The sequence below is a fragment of the Salarias fasciatus genome, chromosome 7 (assembly GCF_902148845.1).
Source record: "Salarias fasciatus chromosome 7, fSalaFa1.1, whole genome shotgun sequence".
NCBI lineage: Eukaryota > Metazoa > Chordata > Actinopteri > Blenniiformes > Blenniidae > Salarias > Salarias fasciatus.
The window spans coordinates 9,319,774-9,341,342 of NC_043751.1; the positions used below are offsets into that span (position 1 = coordinate 9,319,774).

Below are 21,569 nucleotides of genomic sequence, written 5' to 3' on the forward strand. Positions count from 1 at the left end.
GTCCAGACGGGGGCAGCGAACCACGTCTATTGCCAAGTGAAGCACAACGGTCTGGTCATAGTTTGACAGGCACAGTGTGTAACCACAACCTCACAGGGTGGTTCTAACAGTGTCAGACACATTAAAGAGACACAAAATCACTCACGTAAGGACTTCATTTTATTTACTGGCATCGCCTTCCTCTTCCTACTGGCGTGGTTGGAGAAGGAAGAAGAGAGCCCGAGGAGAGTGTCTTTCCTTGGTCAAGATCTTTTCACACAAAACAAGAATGACCTCAGGACCGATGATAATTTGTAGGAATTACGGAGGCTGTCTGTGATGTCAGTCCTGTCCAGATGCGGTATTTGGCCAAACACCAACGTGCTGCGACAAGAAAGCCGTCTGAATCTGCACCTCAGTGACTGGGGTGTATTTTAGTAGGTTTTTTTTGTTGTTGTTTTTAATAATTTAATTATTCTCCTTTTTTCCTGGTTGAGTAACAGAGGCTGAGGATCCCAGATGGACACACCCATTTGTAAAAGATGCATTTCAAGACAAAACTGGTCAAAGAAATTGTTTAGGGTTAGCAGGGCCAACTGGTCATCAAGGGTAAGTGGGGGCATGGCGCCACCTGGTGCTACCAGAAAGGTAGCAACCGCCAGTGACTAACAGCTGAGCTCGCAAGCCAACAGCTGACTGAGAAGTCAGTTGCTAAGCTAACAGCATGCTGCTTCTACAAAGTGTGCACCTGAAAGCAGCAGGTGCTCGTACGACACAACAGGTTATTCACCGACGCAGAAGTTTTCAAAAGGGTAATGGAGGCAGTTTTGGAGGAGCTGAATACTGACAAGCAAATGGATGATGTTAATGCCTTTGTGAAACAGGTGCTTCAGATTTTCACAGTCATCTGTGGGGCCAGACATTACTTTTCTTGGACTGGCTTTGGTCCGCGGTCCACCAGTTGCCGGCCACTGTTTTCGAGAATCATCTGCTGAACACAAACAGCTTAAATCACGATAGTTCGACTTGGACGGTGTTCATCAAAATAATTCATCTATTTCAAAATAAGACCATGGATTTCCTGCAAATGATCAAGTTTTATTTCAGTTAAAGGTAGGAAATAGACATTCCACCAGGTCGAGTTCCACCGAACAGATTCACCCTGAGAAAGAGCAGCATCTTCTTCCAGGAGTCCTCTTGAGCTCTGGAATGTGCCGCCGTCTGTCCGCCACACAGAACCATCACTTCACACAGAGGAAACAGGAGTCAATGCTTCAGTGGTAGATTTTAATCCAGATTATCTGCCTGTAGAGTTTATTCGTCAAACTGTCAAGAACCTACCTGTGCCGCGACGTGTGGTGGCTGATCTGAATTTGGTGGCTCGAATGTGTGGCGTGTACGGGGGTTCAATCAGGTGACCTGCGTCAGGGTAGGACAGGATGGTCAGCAGATGGCTGTTCCCTGCTCGCTCCATCATATCCTTCATCTGGAAAACAGGAATTCAGTTTAACAAGAAACACTGGAAAATCATTTCCCTTTAAAAACAGCATTGATTTCCACTGTTTCTAAAGTGGCATTTCATAAACATCACAAAACTAAAGTCAGGACTATGGCATGTTCTGTTAGCCTTGGTTCAGAGGAAAAGTCAATATGCCTCCAGCGTACGTGAACAGAAGCTCATTTTTATAACTGTCAGGACCGGAGGATGTACTCAAATGCAAACACCAACAAAAATCAAAAATCCTAATCAATCAATCAAATTTTATTTATATAGCACTTTACAACAACCCAGGTTGATCAAAGTGCTGAACATGAGTAAAAAACATGAGTAAAAAACAAATATATATAAAATGTCAGTTCATTACATCAAGTAAAATCTCAACAGTCAAAAGCTGACCTAAACAAATAAGTCCTTAGCCTGGCCTTCAACAGGGGCAGGTCCATTATGGAGCGTAAAAGCCTCAGTATGCTTCCCCGTCGCAGTGACGCCGTGTACGTAGCACCCTACGCAGCACCTACGCCGGGGCTTGACGTGCACCTTCCGAAAATCCTGACTTTGCGTCGAGGCGACGCGTGGTGATGTAAACGTCGAGGGCTGTGATTGGTCCGCTTTCGTGTTGTTTATAGAATGATGTAGAACTCACCCCAAATGCTTTTCTGATCTGAACAGTGCTTCGGGAGAAATTTAGATCCAAAATTGAGCAGCGCACATCCCAATACTGTTAGCAGTGTTAGCACTGTTAGCAGACAGGGCTATGTGTATAGCCGCTCCTAAAACGGCTTTAATCCTCCAAAAGCTCATTAGTTTCACCAATATTTCATCATGGTCCACTCACGCCACTCCTCCACGACAGCCCGGTGTCGCCAGATATGTCATATATGCAGATATATGTTCGGTAAGTGCACGTGTGTCTAGACATGTACGTCAAGAAATCTATGTCTACAGATCTATGTCTAGGTAAAGCCGGAGCTACGGAAGCCGCATTGTTGTTGTGACTGCTAGCAGCTTGGCGGTGAAATTGCAGAGGAGGGTGTTCCCTTGACGCAGAAGCAAGATATGTTCAGTAGCGGCGTAGGGTTGCCGGCATAGGAACGACGTCGCTGCGATGGGGAAGCATGCTGAGGCCTTAACTCCAGAGGCATAGAGTTCCAGAGTTTGGGCCCGGCCACTGCACTAATGACCACTAATGCCACTAATGACCAAAATAAAGTCCTAGAGATCACAGGAGATCATGAAGAGATACTGAAAAGTCCAAACATGCAGAACCCATACTGTTCATCTGTGTTGGTAGCTCTTCAGGGTCTCAAATAACCAAAACAATCAAAACGTAATCCGAGTGGATTTTGGATCAAATCTTGAAAATGGGTTGTTCAAAAGGGAAAGAAGGATTCAGAAATCGGTTTAGATCATGTAATTCAATCCTAGTTTTAATCCGGGTCAGACCTTCCATTTGTGTTGTTAGAAACATTTCAGTAGGATCTGGATGAATTTCATCAAAAACAACAGGACTATCCTAATCCCAACAGGGCATTTCATTAAGAAAATGGAGCAAAACTCGAAAATTCGCAAAAAAAAATTCATTTATATACTGGGGGGATTCAAATGAAGAGGCCCATGAGCACAAGCAACTGTGCTACATAGAACTGGCAGCTGATGCTCAATAAAGAAGGTGTAAAGCGAAAATCTATCCAGTTGAAGTGGCATCCAGAGGTTTTGTGGCTTGCTCCACCACCAAGCTTCCGTCACTGGACACAAGTTGTGGCTCATCACCCTGCAGTTGGACACCTTTGATGAGGATAATGAATATGAAAGGGCCAAATGCCTCCTGATTCAAAGCTACACTACTGTGTCCCAAGATTTACATCCTTGCCATATCAGACACAGCTCCCACACCACTCTCAATATCTATACAAACCTTGTATGTATTTAAGCACTAAACTTTGTCATTCTACATTTGGAGAACACTGCTCATGCTACTTTGGTTATGAAGCAGTTGTTGGTTGAGGATGTGGTTTCTCTTTCTTATCACAATAAATGGATCCATAATGTGATCAGCAGCTGAACTGTCTGGTTTTTGGCTCGCCCAGAACAAAAACTATCAGAACTATACTGATTACCATGGTAGCTCCTCACAAGGTAGTTCCTCTTTGTTTTGCAGAACAGATTGGTGAATTCTGCATCAGCTCTTTCCTCCGTGCTGGCGTCCACAAAGAAGGTTGTCTTATTGCCAAACTTACATCGTTTGCAGCCTCTTGGGCGGCCCAGCTCATATCGTCCCCACCAACGATGAGCAGCAGAGGACACTGCAGTCGTCCCACCTGCACAGACAAAAGCCACGCTGATGATCAATGTCCATCAAGATGGTGTTGTTACCACGTCACTCCCCTCAGTGGTCTTCTTACATGAGGAGAGGAAGAACAACAACTTCTTCTACTGTCATGAAGAGCGGTGGTGGATGTATGTTTGCAAAGCACTGCACCGTAAAGTTTTGGGGGGGGGGCAGAGCCACATGGAGCACAAGTGCCACACACATTCTCTTACACGGATTTTGAGTATCTCTCTTCATTGCATCACATGATAAAGTATCTGTATTATTGTCAAAATACATTTTTCACATCAGTTCAGAGATTACTTAATCTCCACAACTTTCTTACCTGTACTGGATTTGCTGTTTATGAATGCTCCTAAAAAATATCTGAAGAGATTGCACTAGGTGTATCACTGTGCTCTACATTTTACCACTGGTTGTGGATACAGAGTCCATCACTGCTGTACACTGCTGCAAACCGCCCCTCCCTGTCTGTTGATAAGACTCACACTGGCAACGCCATAAACCTGTTCTCGGGCTTCTTCCTTCATATCTGACCAGGTCAAGAAATCACGTTGGACTGCCGTCCCAGGATTTTATCTGTTCTCAGAGTCAGAACAGAACTGGGTAAGACAGCTTTCAAATATGCCCCCCCATGACGTGCTGCAGGTGCATCGTTTTTTTATTTATAGTTTTCTTTTTTTTTTCCGTTCAAGTATTTTATGAATATTTACTCTGTTTTTATGGATCTTGTGTCTTCCGTTATTTTTTTTGGAAGTAATTATCTTTTTCCTTTTTTCGGGTTTCGTTTTGATTGCGCCGCGCCGCCGTGCTATAAATAGCGGCGTTGGAGGTGGTGCGCTCTCTCTCCTCGCTCCACCCGTCATGTCCGGCACGGCCCGGTCTCCGGTTTGTTTGGCAAGCATGGTGCTGGCCACGGCATGCTAGCCAGTCAGCTGGCTTTGTGTTTTGTTGATCGCTGTCTTTTGTTTGTCCAGGTGTGTCCAGTTGTCCCGTTTTTGCATTTCCTTTGAATTGGGTTTAATTGGGGTTTTCTTGCCTTAGTTTGGACGAGGGATCAGTTTCTACGGCTGCATAGCAGTTGGGCTGTGAACTCGTCTTTTTCTTAAGTTTGGCTGGGGCATCTGGGCCTTCTCCTTTAGATACTTTGTTTCTTTATATTTATGTCTTTTTGGGCACGGGTGATGAGGGTTTGTTTTTTTTCAGGTCCTCATCAGATTACATCTAGAAGACGCCGACTCATGTAAAATGTTAAACAACTGAACCCTATTCTGGTTTTGTCCTGTGTCCTTTAAGAATATGTGTGACTCTCCAGGTCATAACACCCCCCCTTTTAACGATATGGTCTCCAAATGGACTTCAGACTAACAGAACTGGTCTCTGTTGGGAAATTTAAGTCATTGAAACTGTGAAAAAACTACTTCTGCTCACTCTGACTGTTTTCATTCGTGACTGCTCATCATTTTATTTCAAGCTGGTGTCTCCAGAGCTCTTTGGCTTTAATGTATGGATGTATGAATATAACTATTCTTTTTGTCAGCCTGCTGCTGACATGCCAGGCCCCTCTTGTAAAAGAGATTTGAAATCTCAATGAAGCTTTTAACCTCATTAAATAAATGATATAAAAATAAGATAGAGCACGGTAACCCTATTCTGTCAGGCGTTTCTACATTCAGAATCACCAAAAACACTGCAACTTTATGGACTGTGGAAATGAGCAAAACTTTTACTGTTCCTGCCCGTTTTAATGATGGCTCAGAATTTGTCCTTGCAGCAGTTTCTGTAATTTTGAAGGACATGCTTGTGCTTGGCTCAACTTGCTGGTCATACTCACATCCACTTTCTTTGAAGGGTCTGAGGTGATGGGCAGCACCAGATCTCGGTAGATTTCCTGGTTCTCCTTATTGATACGGATCTTACCTGCATTTCTGGTTCAAAAAAAAAAAAAAAAGGAACAGGGAGAATTATACATCTATAAAAGAAAGTTGTGTTTATCAAAGGATAGATCTAAGACTTTGTCATGTGCCATTGAGAAAGTCAGTGAACAGGGATAAGAAAAAGTTTGTGAATGTCAACATTTTTTAAAATTGAAAGTTGAGTTGTTGATGAAGAACACAGAGCGACAGATTAAAGCTCGTGTCCGGAGTTTCCGTTTGTTTCCAATGTATGTATCATTTTTTAATAGAGCTTAAATGTGTTATTCTGGTTTGATAAAAATTTATTTATGAGCCCCGCCTTCGTCTCATAGACCCCCATGTGATCCGAAAAAGTGCCGGTCAGCGTCAGCCAATAGATTTCGAGCTTCTGCATTCTCGTGTTGTCAATCAAAGTGTGCACGCAGCCAGAGAGCACGCGCACTCGCCCAGGCAGAGGTGAGTTAGCTCCGCAGCAGCCGCCCTGCTTACCTCGGATATATCCACTGTCTGCTGAACATCCACAGTAAACAGCTAAATATGTAGGATGCTGTAGGACTCGGAGGCTCTCATTTTCACCCGACAGATATTAGCGTGCACAACTAAAGGGGCATGGCTTGGTCGCTCATGAAAGCAGAGGGAGGGCGGAACCTCGAGACGTTGGATGAAAAAAAACCTCTCTTTCAAAACTCCGGACACGAGCTTTAAAGGCACCACATAAAAACTCCACCGTAAATTAAACACCTTTATGACCGTACTACGGTGGCTACAAAGTACTGAAATAAATCCATTTGGCTTCTGAAAAACTTCAATCACCTTTTTGAGCAGGGGTGTCCATTTCTGGACCTCTCGGTCTGTGTTCGGGCTGCAGCACAACTCAATCTAATGCCGTCATCCTCAAGCTTGTAAGAAACTCCACTGATGAGTCTTCATTGCAATCACGTGTGCTGTAACTGGGAGAAAGCTAAAGCATTCAGGACTTCAGCCCTCGAGGACCGAGTTTGGACAGCCCTGCTTCGGAAGGACCAGGCAGACCTGAGACCTGAATCTAACCTGGTCCTGATAATGAGACTCAGCTTAAGCAGTTCTGTCAGGTATGAACAGTCTGAAGAGCTCTTTGAATTTTATGCCATGACACTGGGAATCTAAATGCATTTTTGAACCCCAGACACAGCTCAAACATTCCTATTCTCATGTAGTTGTCATGACAATCATGATTAGTTTCCGTCTTGGGTACAGCAGTCTCTGCTGGACCTTGTGAGGGGACAGGCTCAGGGTGTCCTTCTGGTGGCCGTGGATCCACCATACTGGCTCTGGTTTTATGTTACCCCAGGATTACCACCCAGCCGACAAGGTGCTGGCTTGACTGCTGCTACTAGTCCCGAGCTAAAACACGCCAGCTAGCAGAAGCAGCTAACAGCTATCACCAGCTAGCACAGGGGTCTCAATCTCCAGTCCTCGAGGGCCACAAACGTGCATGTTTTCCATGTCTCCCTGCTTCAACACAATTGAATCTCATCACACGTTCAGCAGGAAGCTTGAAAACGAACCTCATTGCAATCAGCTGTGTTGAAGCAGGGAAACATGGAAAACATGCAGGTTTGCGGCCCTCGAGGACTGGAGTTTGAGACCTCTGAGCTAGCAGAAGCCAACAACACACTACCCAGCACATCAGCAAGCGGTGGATCGCAGCCGATATCACCGACACCAAGTCGTCACCCGATTGCACTGCAACACGAGAACCAGGAAACCTGTCCAGTAAGGAGCAACGTCAGAAACTGCATCATGGCACCTAAAGGAAAGCTTCCTCAAAGCCCAACAAAGCAAGTGTCACACCATCATGTGAATGAACTGCTGCAACAGAGAGAGATGTTCACAGCACCACAATAATCCACAGGCTGAAATCTTTAAAATGTGTGAATCCATGCTTGTGGTAACTAACACAGTGGATTATCTGGAGAGCCAATCCAGAATAACAGTCTAGTCATTGATGGGATTGAGGAATCAATGGGACAGACCTGGGCAGAAACAGAGGGAAAAGTAAGAAGAATGTCCGACAGAAGAGAAAACAACTTCTGCCAGAAATGAAAGCTGCTGGAGGAAGAGGGGACGTTGCCTGTCTCAGATAAGACAAACTGATTATTCCCCCAGGAAGCAGATCTCCAGATCATTGGGTAAAAGACTCATTCTGCGCCTGTACAACTCCACACATCCACTGTAATCAATCCAAATACACTTCTGTTGCATTTTTCTCTCAGCCATGACTGACACTCTTAACCTATTTCTAATGAACACTGAACAAACTGATCTACAGTGGGATAATTTCCAAATCAAATCTATCAATCTTCAAAGCATCGAAAACTTTAAGTCAGTTCAAATATCCTTTTAACATCACTGCAGTTTCAGAAACATTGTTAAACTGTGACCGGGGAATTGATTTTGTGACTTAAGGTTATGAGATGGTCGATACGAACAAGAGTGGGAGTGAAGTGGCTTTGTAGACAAGAATCTGCAATTCAAGGTGGTGAAAAATTTTCAACAGAAATAAATAGTGTCTTAGAATGTATCACTATTCAAACAGATGGAGAAAAAGAAAACATTACTGGGAGCTGCATACAGAGCACCAAACTCCAGCATACACTCATTTAATGGATGGAGGAAAATCTTACAGGAGTAAATTAAAAATTCTTGTTCATTTGTGATTTCAACACAGACCTGTTAAATCCAAACATCAAGGTCACTGATGAAGCTTAAGAAAATCATTTCAGAGGATCTACTTACTCTCCAAACATGTTGATAATGCCTTCAAAGTCTTTGTCAACTGGCTGCACATGACTCCCGCTGATACACACCGCACATCTCAGCTGGGAGAAACACACTTATTCACACAGAAGCAGGTGGCACAACAAAGCTGGTCAGTGTGTTGTTTTGTTTTTTTGTGAAAAAATACCAATTAGAAACAAAAACACAGTCCAGCCCTACATATTAACCCAAAGACTTCTCAAACCTTTTGAACTGAGATCATCATGACGAGCTGTGTTACATGCCCACTTTTGTGTCAGTTTGAATTGGTTCCAATAGAGAACTCAGATTTTGTCATTTACATGAACACTGAATGAAGTGATCAGATTGGTGTGTTGGTTTTCATGAACCAAGAACGATCAATCCCAGAAGGCTTTGCATTGGCTGGAGGTGATATTCACTCATAATCCCACATCCAATGGGCAGTTTTCCTTGTAAGTTAGCCTGTTTTCAATACTTTGAGTTTGAACCACCAAAAGTCATTTAAGTGTGGTGTGCAAAAGTATTCTTCTCAATACTTTGTGAAGCCATCGCTACAGCTGCAGTGACCGCTGCAGGTCTTTCAGGGTCGTCTGTCAGCTTTGATGAACTAGAGGCTGAAATCTCATTCTTCTTTGTAAAATTGCTCAAACTCAGATTGGATGGAAAGTGTCTGAACAGCACATTTGAAGTCATGTCAAACCCTTTCCGTTGGATGAAGGTGTAAACTTGAAATGGTCCGATCTAATACCTGAACATGCTTCCATCTAAACCTTCCATTGTAGCTCTGCTGGATGTTTCAGCTGGTTTTCTTGCTGAAGGTGAACCTCCGACAGTCTCAGGCCACCTCTTCAGACTCAAGCATTGTCCTGGATCTGTCTCCGTCCATCTGAGCTGCCTCCCTGTTTCTCCTGAAGAAATGCATCCTCACAACATGCGACTGCCTTCATCATGATGTGTTCAGGGTGACGTGCACTGCTAGTTTTCCCACTATGAATGAACAACATTTGGAAAAGATCTAATTGTGACTCTTCTGACAGATTTTGTAATTTTGAGTTGTTACAAGCACCTTCTCTTGGGTAGCTGCCACTGGCTGGCAGGTAAACACTGATACAACAAGCAGGCTCAGGGACCTGGTTCTGCCTCCAGGTACAAATAGTCTTGTGTGCCACTGGTCTTAAAACCAGTCAGGATGTGTTTGAGGGTCGCTGGAGTTGGTCAGGGATCACAGGTTGGGTCTTTGCTATATCAGTGCTGGAGGTTTTTTGGAGATCGAAGCACATCAGTTGTAATGATAAAACTGATGATACACGCGTTCATCTCCCAGAGATCCCTCCAGCTGATTCTTCTCCTCCCTGGGCCGTCCCACCTTGTCCATTGTCCCTGCCTGACAGGACAGACGGTCTTTGCACTTCTTTCTCCTGACGGCACACCTGCTCCATCACCATTTTCCTCCTGCACTCTAGCCTGCTGCACTGCCTGAATGGTGTGCATTTCAGTTCATCTAGCAAAGCTAAAGCCATCAGGAGTCACTTCAGAACCCTGAAGCCCATTTCACACAGGATGCGTTGCGGCACCATTGCAGCTTCGTTGGGTCACGCAGCAATAGCCGCAGGGAATAGCCCGCATTGAAATTAACGGCTGTATTCACACAGGATGTAGTTTACTTGCAGAACAATGCAGTGCAGCAGCAAGTGATGCACAGAGATTCTATTTTCTCTGCGTGGTGCAGGCTGCAGTCGTGGTCAGATTGGTCATGCCATCCATGTTTGCTTGGATAGCTGGATCTTGTTCTAAGTTCACTTGCCCCCCTCCACCCAACTTGAGGCCCTGATAATGACCTCCAAGGTCAATTTAAAGGCCAAGCGTGACATTGTACTGCCTGCCTAGACTATATATCATTCTCCGTGTATCATTATCATGTGAAAAAATGTGACAAAGTTCAACTATGAATCCTTTACAGGCCACTGTAATTTGACAAGAAGTCTCCAGACAACGTCCCCGATAGCATCAATGCTCTGATTTAAAAGACATTTCAGACGTTACTGAGAAGTCTCTGAGGGTTTATAAGAAGATTGGAAATGGAAGAAGTTGAGGACTTTCAACTTGGGTTGAGATAGTGTGCTATAACTGTTGTTTGGGGAAACTTTTTGTTGTCCCTGTGATGAAGGCTAAGAGGACAATAGATTGCCTCTGAAGTTACCTTCATAACTTCGGAGTAAGCAGCCATTCTGAGGGTGATAGTTGTGCCCAAAGAAAATCCCAGCATGGCGATTCTGCTCCCGAGGATCTGAGGATGCTCCTGCAGGAATTTGTATGCAGTCTGTTATCAAAAGAAAAGGTTAATCAAGTGTTTGTCTGGCCACATCTTAGGTATTCCAACAAGCAAGCTAATGATGTGAGAGAGACCTTTGACCCCAAGATGTCCTGCTGAGTGTCAGGTGAATTTCATAAATAACATTCGTTAACTGATCAGTACAATATTGCTTTGCAGGATCTGATTTCGTAGTTGCCATTATTTATTAGAATGAACTACTCAAGCCAACCTGTAAAGAGTGAACTGCTGACACCAGATTGTCTTTTCCTTTTTATATTTGTCAATATTGATTGTTCCTCCATTTCTTGTGATTTTAGACTTCAGTTTTAGCTGTTTTCACCATTTCAAATACTGTAGACATTACTTTCAAAAAAAATCTTCACACGGAAATAAAAACCACTGTTTTCATTAACAGTGAAATTATAAATTAAGAGGAGGATTAGAATTCACACAGGAACACATTAGGAATGTTCATTAAGCTGCAGTCTGACATGTTTTTTATAGGTTTACAGAGATTCAGAGAAGTTCAATGCAACAAATAGGAGAAAATATTGCTTACATTCTCTGTGTCTTCACAGACCGCAAACAATTCCTTATTTGATCGCATCGTTCAACTTCCCAAGTGATTATACACTCATCGAGTCAGGGTACTTTTATTGTCAACAGTGTCACATTTTTGCCTTTAGAAACCATGTTTGGCATTGAGTCCTTTTAAAAACTATTCAATTGTGTAAATATAATAGAAATAATTGGTTATATCACTTGTTTTGTTTTGAAACATGTTAACAACTTATTGGTTGACATTTTGCAGAAATTCAAGAGAGTTTCAGAGATAATCTTATTTCATTTCTCTTGTCCGAGAAACTCTGAAGGCCAAATCTTTCAAGCGGAAAACCAATGCCAGGAGCTTCAACTTTCTTCTTAGCATTTCCAGTTCCTTTTTCAGGACCCCCATTATCTCTGTCAACGGGTAAATCAAGTAGAGCTGAGCGATATGGCCTGAAATCAATATCAATATATTGAGCAGTTCATCTTGAGTTATAAACGTTCACCATTTAATCACAACTTTTTACTGTGCTGCAGTAAGCTACAATTCTGACAGTTTAATTCATCAAAATTAGGGTACACGACATAACTATGTATCCTAACTTTCACAGCAACAGAGGTCCAAATCCAACAGAACTACGCTGTGAATGGAAACTCCTCTCTGCGGGAGATGATGAAGGAAAAAAAATTCTACCGACTAGAATTTAGTGAAAGACTATGAGAAATTATTCTCTGTCTACTATCCTTGTAGCCTGGCATGCCAGACTGACTTTATATATATTTGTTACACACATATAGAGACAGTCTGGTACCGCGCCATTGGGGCAGCATTTCAAACTGGCAACGAGAGGCGGGACTATTGAGCGGAGAGAACCAATCCAAGAAACAAGGCTGTGACATAATGACAATGCGACGTACACAGCGCTCCGTTGTAGTCCAAAACATGGGATTGTGGCATGGAGTTTTATGTCCGTTTTACCCCCAAAAACCACCGGACGCTAAAACGCCTCGCCGGCGTCTTATTCCTGAAGTCAACGCACACCGGGAGCGCAGTGCAGCGCCATTTAGAAGCGGCGACCTGAAAGGAATCACCAGCGCCATGGCGCGCACCTGCGTGTGATCCGTCATAACACCGGCGCTTCTGGGACGCGGCGTGGCGCTTTCGCGTCCAGTGGAATTTGGGGGCTGAAAGAAAAGGCTTAAGAGCAGATTCTTGCTCTGGTTTCAGAGACAAATTCAGTTCATTCAAAACTTCAGACAGAGCCGTGGTAAAACCTCGCTGTGTCGCGGCCGCCATCATGATTGTTTTGGGGGAGGTATAATATGACGCAATGCTGACTCCCGCCTCCCGTGGGTGATGATTGGCCCGGCAGAAAGTTTGCCGGGCAGTAGTCAGATTCAAACGGCGCGGCCGTTATATGGCCTTATTAAGGGGATGTTGATCAGTGGACCTCTTTTTTAAAGGAACTGTATCATGCAAAATTCACTTTTTGTATGTTTTAACCTTGTTATATAGTTATGTACTCACCCAAAAACACCCCCAAAGCGTTTTTTTCCTTCGTGCCTGCGTGTTTAAGCTTTCCCAGTGTTTGTGCTGCTCAGAGAGGCAGCCCCTCCCGCACCCGTGAAAACGCTCTGTTTTCCCACGTTCACGTCACACTGTGAAGATGGCTCCCCTGAGCCCCCCTCCCGCAGGCCCTCGGCAATCAGCGTTGCTGCTTTTTGTAACTCCGATTTCGAGGATAAACTTTGACCATCGTCTGAAAGCAACAGTCAAGCAAGAGCAAGAGTCTGACGTGTCTGAAGGGTCTGCGCTTGGTGAGTTTCTCACAGGAAAAGACGTTTTTGCGTGTGGAGAAGCTGGAGTTAAAGAGCTAAAGCTAGCTAGCGTATTTGTTTTGAAGTGCTGATTGAAGTACGCTGTCAGTCAAAGTCCACAGGGGGAGAGGCGGGATTTTCAGTGAAACAGAGCGTTTTCTCTTCCGGGTTTCAGAATTAGCCCCAGAAAATCTTTTATTTCACACAAAATTACTTTTCCTTAGCGCTAAAAATAAACTATTACCATGTTAATGCCATTTCTAGGGTTTGGACTAGCTAAAAAAGCATGATACAGCTCCTTTAAACCTGTAAACAATATTAAATAGTCTGTTACCAATGTGAAACGACGCCAAAGTGTCAAGTAATGCGGTTCATGTCTTTTCCCGCAAGCCCTGAAAAATGTTCTGACTGGCTGTGAAGGCTCTGTTTTACCAAGTTTTTTTCAAGCCGGGACCGTTGTGACGTAGATGTGATCCGGGCTTCCTTATATGGTCATGCTCAGACTCGGCCCCGGCTTCTCTGTGCGTGGTGTGCGTGTGTTGGTGTTAGATCCAGAGAACATGGCTCCCAGAAATTATTTATTTGGATGTTCTGGAAAGGCAGTTTTATTTGGCTTTCCTGAAGACGAAATCGGCCAGGCAGTAGTGGAAATTATTTCTTTTTCCAGGTCAGAAGAAGACAAATACTCCAGTCTTTGTCTGCCAACGGCATTTTGCACGGCACTGTTTTCAAGCGGTAAGTTGGAACTTTTCAGTGTCCTGCGTTTATTTTGTGTTAGCTATAAAAGTTATTTTAGATGGTAAGGTTGGGTGCTGGACGAAATCATCAGAAGATTTCAGAATCGCGTGTTTGAGTGTGTATTTCCTTAAAAGTGGAGTGCGCAATTGAGGGAAGTGAGTGAATTTTTTACTTCTGGGGGATCATACAGAGGCTCTGGGAGGTAATATGACTGTGAAGACACCTTTTTAAAGTGAATATTCCATAATATGACTCCTTTAAACAGGAGTTGGAGTCACGTAGTGCAGCGTCTCGGAGGGACATAGGGTCAGCTACTTCCCGAAAAGTCATTTCTGTCTCAGTGTACACAACAAGTTTGTGCTGAACTCCATGTGTATGAACCTCCATCTGAGTGGGAGGCTGCGCACCTCTGGCTGACGTCACTCCAGTGAGTGTTTTCCGTGTTGGTGAAGCTTGCCGAAGCTTGCGAGCGACTGAAGTACTTGCTGTCTCTCTCTTGCTATTACTGTTAATTCACGAAGCCATCAAAAAATCGGGGTTATTTACGCCCCCGGGGTTACTTTCACCCCCGATTGACCAGTGATCTCTCGTGAATTACATCTCTTCTCCGCCATTAGCGCCACCGGTGTGCTAACTAGCTTAGCGTGCTAACTAGCTTGGTCCGCCGGGACCGCTATGGCGTCCTCCCCTCTGTCTTCTTTTCTTTCCTGCTCAGTGTGCCGTATGTTGAGTCAGAACCCTGCCTCCCTTGACGATAGGGGTATTTGCGCAAAGTGCAGTGTATTGACAGCACTGGAGGCCAGGGTAACCGAGTTAGAGGAGCAGCTGCGCAGATGTGAGGGGCAGGGCAGCGCTAGCTACAGCGAGGTAGCGGCAGGGCTCGCAGCCCGCTCCCGCAGTGAGAGGAATGTTAGCAAGCCTAGCCCCGCAGCATGTCCCGAGCAGCCGGGCCAAAACCAGGATCGGTTTGTGACAGTCCAGAGGAAGGCTAGTGCTAAGCACCGCCACGTAGCACTCCAAGAACCGCTTCACGTCTGCAATAGGTTCTCTACCCTCAGCGACGACACACCGGCTGAACTGGACACGCTGGTGATTGGCAGCTCTATAGTTAGAGACGTGAAGCTGCCAGCGGTGAAGGTTAGGTGTTACCCGGGGGCCAGAGTGGGTGACATCGAGGGGAACCTTAGGCTTTTAAAACAGGAAGGTAGGAGATTCCGTCGAGTCGAGATTCACGCAGGCGGTAATGATGCCCGGCGGAGACAATCAGAGGTGCTCAAATTACAAGTAGCCTCGGTGTGTGAATTGGCTAAGACGATGTCTGATGCTGTAATATTCTCTGGTCCCCTGCCCAATTTGGTCAATGATGAAATGTATAGCCGACTTTCATCATTCAATCGCTGGTTGTCTGGATGGAGTGAAGAAAACGGAGTTATTTTTCTAAACAACTGGTGCACCTTCTGGGGAAAGCCTGGGCTCATCCGCAGGGACGGCATCCACCCAACTTTGGATGGTGCAGCCCTTTTAGCTCGCAATATGGCTGATCGGCTTCGTACCCTAAATTGACAATCCAGCTATGAGCCCCGGGCGCAGAGCAGTCGTGTAGAACGCTCCTCTGTTGATCTTGTTGATCCCGTCACTAATCCTGGATTTTTACAAGTCAAGCATGGAGGTTTACCTAGGCAAATAGAGACTGTGTCTGTCTATAGTGCTCAAAGCATTAGAAAAAAGTCAATGGGTAAAAAACAACACCTGTACGAGACAGAATAACTCTTCCAGTAGGAAATACATAAAATGTGGTTTACTAAACATTAGAGCAATCTCCACTAAATCTCTGTTAGTTAATGACCTTATCGGTGACAATAACATTGATCTCCTTGCTCTAACAGAAACTTGGCTTCAGCAAGATGATTATGTGAGGCTCAATGAATGCACCCCTCCAACCTATGTTAATTTCCAAACAGCTCGATCAACAGGTCGAGGTGGAGGTGTGGCAGTGATATCCCACTCCAGTCTTCTTCTTAAACCCAAAACTAATGTTAAATTCAACTCCTTTGAAAGCTTAATACTAACGCTTACTTGTCCAAATTGGAAGAATCAAAAGGCTGTGCTATTAATTACTGTGTATCGACCTCCTGGTCCTTACTCTGACTTTTTAACCGAGTTCTCAGAGTTTTTAAGCAATATAGTATTGACTCATAACAAGATCCTTATAATAGGTGACTTTAATATCCATGTGGATGATTCTGGTGACAGTTTGAGTAATGCGTTTATTGCAGTATTAGATAGTATTGGTTTCACTCAAAATGTTGATGAATCCACTCATAGTCACAAGCACACCCTGGATCTGGTCTTAACATATGGGATAGAGGTTAGTGACCTAAATGTTCTCCCTCAGAACCCCATACTCTCAGACCATTTTTTAATTACTTTTCAGGTTTTGATTGAAGACTACTCTGCTCAAAAAGATAAAATTCAGTTGACACGGACATTATCTGAAAAATCTGTGGCTCGGTACAAAGAATTGATCCAGCCTGCATTTGCTGCATTATCTTGTGAACTCACAGAAATGAGCTTACTGACCAGTGGTGATAATAGTGATCAGTTTGTTGACAGTGCTATGCACTCACTAAAATCTGCCCTTGACGTAGTGGCTCCGTTGCAGCTGAAAACCAATCGACCCAGGCGCGTTGCTCCATGGTTTAATTCTGAAACCCGTGTTCTCAAACAAAAAACTCGGCAATTAGAAAGACTGTGGCGTAAATCTAAATCGGAACAATCTCTGAAGGCTTGGAAATGTAGCTTGCGAAGCTATAAATAAACTCTTTTTAAAGCCAAGACATTATATTACTCTTGTTTAATAGAAATAAACAAAAATAACCCTCGGTTTCTGTTCAACACTGTAGCTAAACTGACAATGCAGTCATACTGCAGTGGAACCAGTAATCCCAGAATCTTTAAACTGCCATGACTTTCTTAAATTCTTTAATGACAAAATTATAACCATCAGAGGTAAAATCAATGAAGCACTTTCCTCAGATCAAGCTCAGGGAAACCAGCCACTGCCGCCACCTGAAATACCTGAAATACTAGATAGTTTCTCATCAGTAAATGGGGCTGAGATTACTTCGATTGTAATGTCTTCTAAAACTTTGACCTGTCTCCTAGATCCAATTCCAACTAAGCTTTTCAAAGATATTCTTCCAGTTATTTTAAATACGATCTTAACTATAATAAATACATCTCTAGAAATTGGCTATGTGCCACAGTCATTTAAATTCGCAGTAATCAAACCACTGCTGAAAAAACCTAATCTTGATTCTGATATTCTAGCCAACTACAGACCAATATCAAATCTGCCTTTTATTTGAAAAGTCCTGGAAAAAGTCGTGGTTAAACAGCTTTGCCGCCACCTACAGGACAATAGTTTATTTGAGAAATTTCAGTCAGGATATAGAGCTTATCACAGCACTGAAACTGCGTTAGTTAAAGTCACTAATGACTTGCTATTGGTGGCTGACGCAGGTCTAGTCTCAATCCTGGTTCTCTTAGACCTCAGTGCAGCTTTTGATACAATTGACCACAATATTCTCCTGCAGAGGTTAGAATGTGAGGTTGGCATCAGAGGAAAAGCCCTCTGCTGGTTCAAATCCTATTTATCTAATAGGTACCAATTTGTTAACCAACAGTCCTCACCATGCTCCCAGGTCAGTTATGGGTTCCTCAAGGGTCCGTGCGTCCGTGCTCGGAGCCAATTTTATTTCTGTTATATATGCTTCCTTTAGGGAACATAATTAGAAGCCACAATATCAATTTTCATTGTTATGCCGATGACACACAATTGTATTTATCTATGAAACCTGATCAAACTAATCAAATAGACAGACTCAGTGACTGTATCAGAGAAATTAAATCCTGGATGACTACGAACTATCTCCGTCTTAATCCTGGCAAAACAGAGGTCATTATACTAGGCCCCCATAAACTGAGAGAGTGTCTATCTGAACAGATTATCACCTTAGATAACATCAGTATATCCTCCTCCTCTACTGTCAGGAACCTCGGGGTCTTATTTGATCAGGATATCTCCTTTAAAGCACACATCAACCTGGCTTGTAAAACAGCATATTTCCACTTGCGCAACATAGCTAAAATAAGAAACATTTTACCTAGAAGCGATGCAGAAAAACTCATCCATGCATTTGTTTCCACTAGACTGGACTACTGCAACTCCCTTCTTGCAGCCTGCCCAAAAAGTGCGTTAAAAAACTTTCAGTTGGTTCAAAATGCGGCCGCCAGATTATTAACCGGAACTAGAAGACGTGAACACATTACTCCCGTTCTAAAATCTCTTCACTGGCTTCCTGTCGAGTTTAGACTTCGATTTAAAATCCTTCTCCTCACTTACAAAATCCTAAATGGGATGGCTCCGACCTATCTCCAAGATGCTTTAACGCCTTATCAACCAATCAGAGCACTTCGCTCTCAAAATGCAGGGTTACTGGTGACTCCGAGAGTCTCTAAATGGACATTAGGTGGAAGAGCCTTTAGCTATCAGGCACCATTTTTATGGAACCAGCTTCCAAGTGGTGTCAAAGAGGCAGACACAGTCTCCACATTTAAGGTTAGGCTCAAGACGTTTCTCTTCGATGCAGCCTATGATCAGGTCAGCTAGGGATTCTAAACTAAACTAAACTAAACTAAACCAAACTAAACCAAACTAAACTAAATTAAACGAAACTAAATTAAACTAAACTAAATTAAACTAAACTAAATTAAACTAAACTAAACTAAATTAAATTAAACTAAACTACCTAAACTATACTAACTAAATACTAGTTTAAATACTAAACTATTCACAAAGCTGGCCGAGGAGCTGGAATGCTGTGGGAAATACGGTGCACTGAGCCCTATCCTCTAATGTCTGAATGTTATTCCCTTTAGTCCGTTCATTGCTTTTCACCTGCTGTCCCCCCTTCGAGGGGGAGTCTTCTCCAGTTTCAGTTGCTTTGGTAATCATTGGGGTCAGGTAGTCAATGGTCAAAGCAGCAATGCCGTGTGAGGCCAGCAGCGCCGCACGATACTCCACCAGCTGGCCCCCACCCCCCCAGAGGTCCATGATAGCAGGAAATGGTCCAGGTCCTTCACACAGGTCAACATGGGTCAGATCATCATTTTGTGGACATGATAATGAACAAAGGTGATGTTTAAAGGCTTTTCCTAAGTTCTTGTCCTTCCTCTGGTCCTACCTGGGGGCAGGAAGAGGATTGCGGTGACTCCATCCTTTGTGACCGGGATCCTGCGGACACCAGGCACCATGTACCAGCGCTCCACCAAGACACTGGCAAGAGGGACAAGATCTGTAAAGCCCTCTTTCCTGTGACCCTCGTACACCAACACTGTGATCAACATGGGCTCCTGGACATTTTTCTTCCGCAACCTGAGGAAAGACCAGCTGGTTACTGATACATGGTTCAATCCTGGAGAACATCATCTGCACACATTCAGCCCGGATGGTCTACCTGAGTCCAGGTTGGCTGCCTGGAACTGGTCTGAGGCTCCACAGTAGACCCATCGGTTCAATTCCAGAATATGTTCCTCCCAGACTGCAGTCCTCAGACACTGAAGTGGAAAGGAACAAAGATTAGACAATATTTTCTTTTGAACTCCCCCTTGTTTAAGACCATGTGGAGAATTTCATACCGTTCACTCTGCCGGTGGCATCAGAAATGTAGTGAGCGAACGCATCCCAACCATGACCGTCCTCACACTGGTGCAAGGCGTAAACAGTCAGCTCAGAACCAGGAGAGGCATTCTGGACCAGGATGACAAACTTCTCATCCATGAGTCCCCGAGACGGATTCACCGACAGCTGGACACAACGATGCCTCTCGTCCATCCTGAACTGAAGAAAGACACATCAGCAGAAGACAGCAAAATGTGGCCAAAACCTTGAACACTGCTGTCTTGTTTTATTTCTTTCAACACAACTTGTTGGATCATAACTTGACCTCTGTGACCTACAGAGTCCTACATATTGTACATAAAAGTTGCCCAGCCTTGATGATCCAGAGAACAAAATTCAGACAGACTTATACGGTGGTGGGTGGGCACCATATTTCTCTCTGAACAGTCAGAATAGAACAGTTTAAAATACAGTCTGTTTAGTTTTTTATACAAACATCTACATGCTATAGTTTAGAGTAAAGCTGAAAGATACTAAACATAAAATGCTGTTACCAACTATTGACATCACAACATAATAATAAACCCTTCATTTTACCGTGTTTGTTCATGTTAATGACTCATCAGATTAGACAGAAATTAAACATGGAGTTCCACAGGGTTCTGTCTTTGGACCTGTACATTGCGCAATATACATCCTTTTAAACAGAATATTATCAGGAAACTCGTGGTTTGACGGTCAATGAATGAGTCGTTCTTTTGAACAGCTCTTCAAGTGAACGACAAGAGCCGGTTCACAGCTCGAGTGCTAGGACGTACAGGTCAGCCTGTCCAAACAGGCTGTCCAAAGTGTACTCATAACATCAAAATCCAAGTGTACAGGAGCACCTTTGGTTGTACCTGGGCAGATAGAGCAGAGGATTCTTATCACCAATGTCATTAAACACATCCTGCAGATGTGTTGTGACATTCTCATGTTTGTTGTTATGAATTTAATCAACTTGACGTTAGGACTGCACTGTTTGATAATCAACTGATATAGAAGAGTGTGTTTTTGTTGATCTGAAATTTATTTTGTCATGAATTTGGTGTTCAAAGAACATAGATTATTTTTCTCAGTTCATGCACTTTGAGTTTGTGAAGATGATTTATGTTTTCATGAATATGTATTCAAAGTAAAGCAGATCTGACAGCTTCTGGCATGAGAAAATGGATCTTGCCTATGTGTTTGTGCGCGTGCAAGCATGCAGATCCTGATACAAGTGTGGGTTTTTCCTAGCCTCAACCACATTAAATCTGCTACAGCAGTTTAACAATCAGTTCCAAAACATGTTTTCACCTCTAATCTCTGCAGCCAAAAGTCCACATTTTCCTCAGAAAAACATTTACTTTCATTTAGGCTCTGCATCATGAGAAGAGCTCACACAGAAATCACATAAATGTGTGTTTAACGCACATACTCATTTTTCATGGACTCACGACTGCACAGAAACATGTATGAATCACTTACTTTGCCCACCTGCCTCTTGCCTTCAGCTCTCCTCTGTGGACACTTCTCTGGAAGCTGCCCCAGCTGAATTCAACTCTCCAAATCAGCAGCTCCACTCCCCCAGCTGGGTTGCCAGATTGAGCTCAAAGACCAGGGCTGTGTTCGAAACCGCATACTGTCTACTACATCCTTACATACTCATAGTATCCATCCTGCATCCTTCTTACTCAGTCCATCAAACAGTATGCGAAGCGTTTACACTACAGCATACTACATAATAACCCACAATGCACTTCTTCCATGAGCAGAAATCGATCTGCTGAAGCTGATTTCACTTTAGCTCTAAACTCGTCAAATGTATAACTTCATCGAGATTTTTTTAAAAATTTGGCGACAAAGTGGTGGTTTAGAGCCCGAGTGTGTCGTTTATTTGTCCGAATACCAGCCGTTTATGATTTTGTTCGGACGAATTCGGC

At 43.6% G+C, this 21,569-nt stretch overlaps 1 protein-coding gene across 1 annotated transcript; it reads right to left on the reverse strand.

Moving 5' to 3' along the window:
• Positions 1–1,086: 1,086 nt before the first annotated feature.
• On the reverse strand, positions 1,087–19,818 carry LOC115391557 (acyl-coenzyme A thioesterase 5-like). Its single transcript, XM_030095832.1, has 10 exons — positions 19,623–19,818; positions 19,442–19,541; positions 19,169–19,359; positions 18,928–19,061; positions 10,707–10,826; positions 8,504–8,586; positions 5,644–5,737; positions 3,718–3,798; positions 1,321–1,465; positions 1,087–1,223 (listed from the first exon to the last, which is right to left on the reverse strand). The coding sequence occupies exons 1-10, from the start codon at positions 19,816–19,818 to the stop codon at positions 1,087–1,089; spliced, it is 1,281 nt and encodes a 426-aa protein (XP_029951692.1).
• Between the last annotated feature and the right edge of the window lie 1,751 nt (positions 19,819–21,569).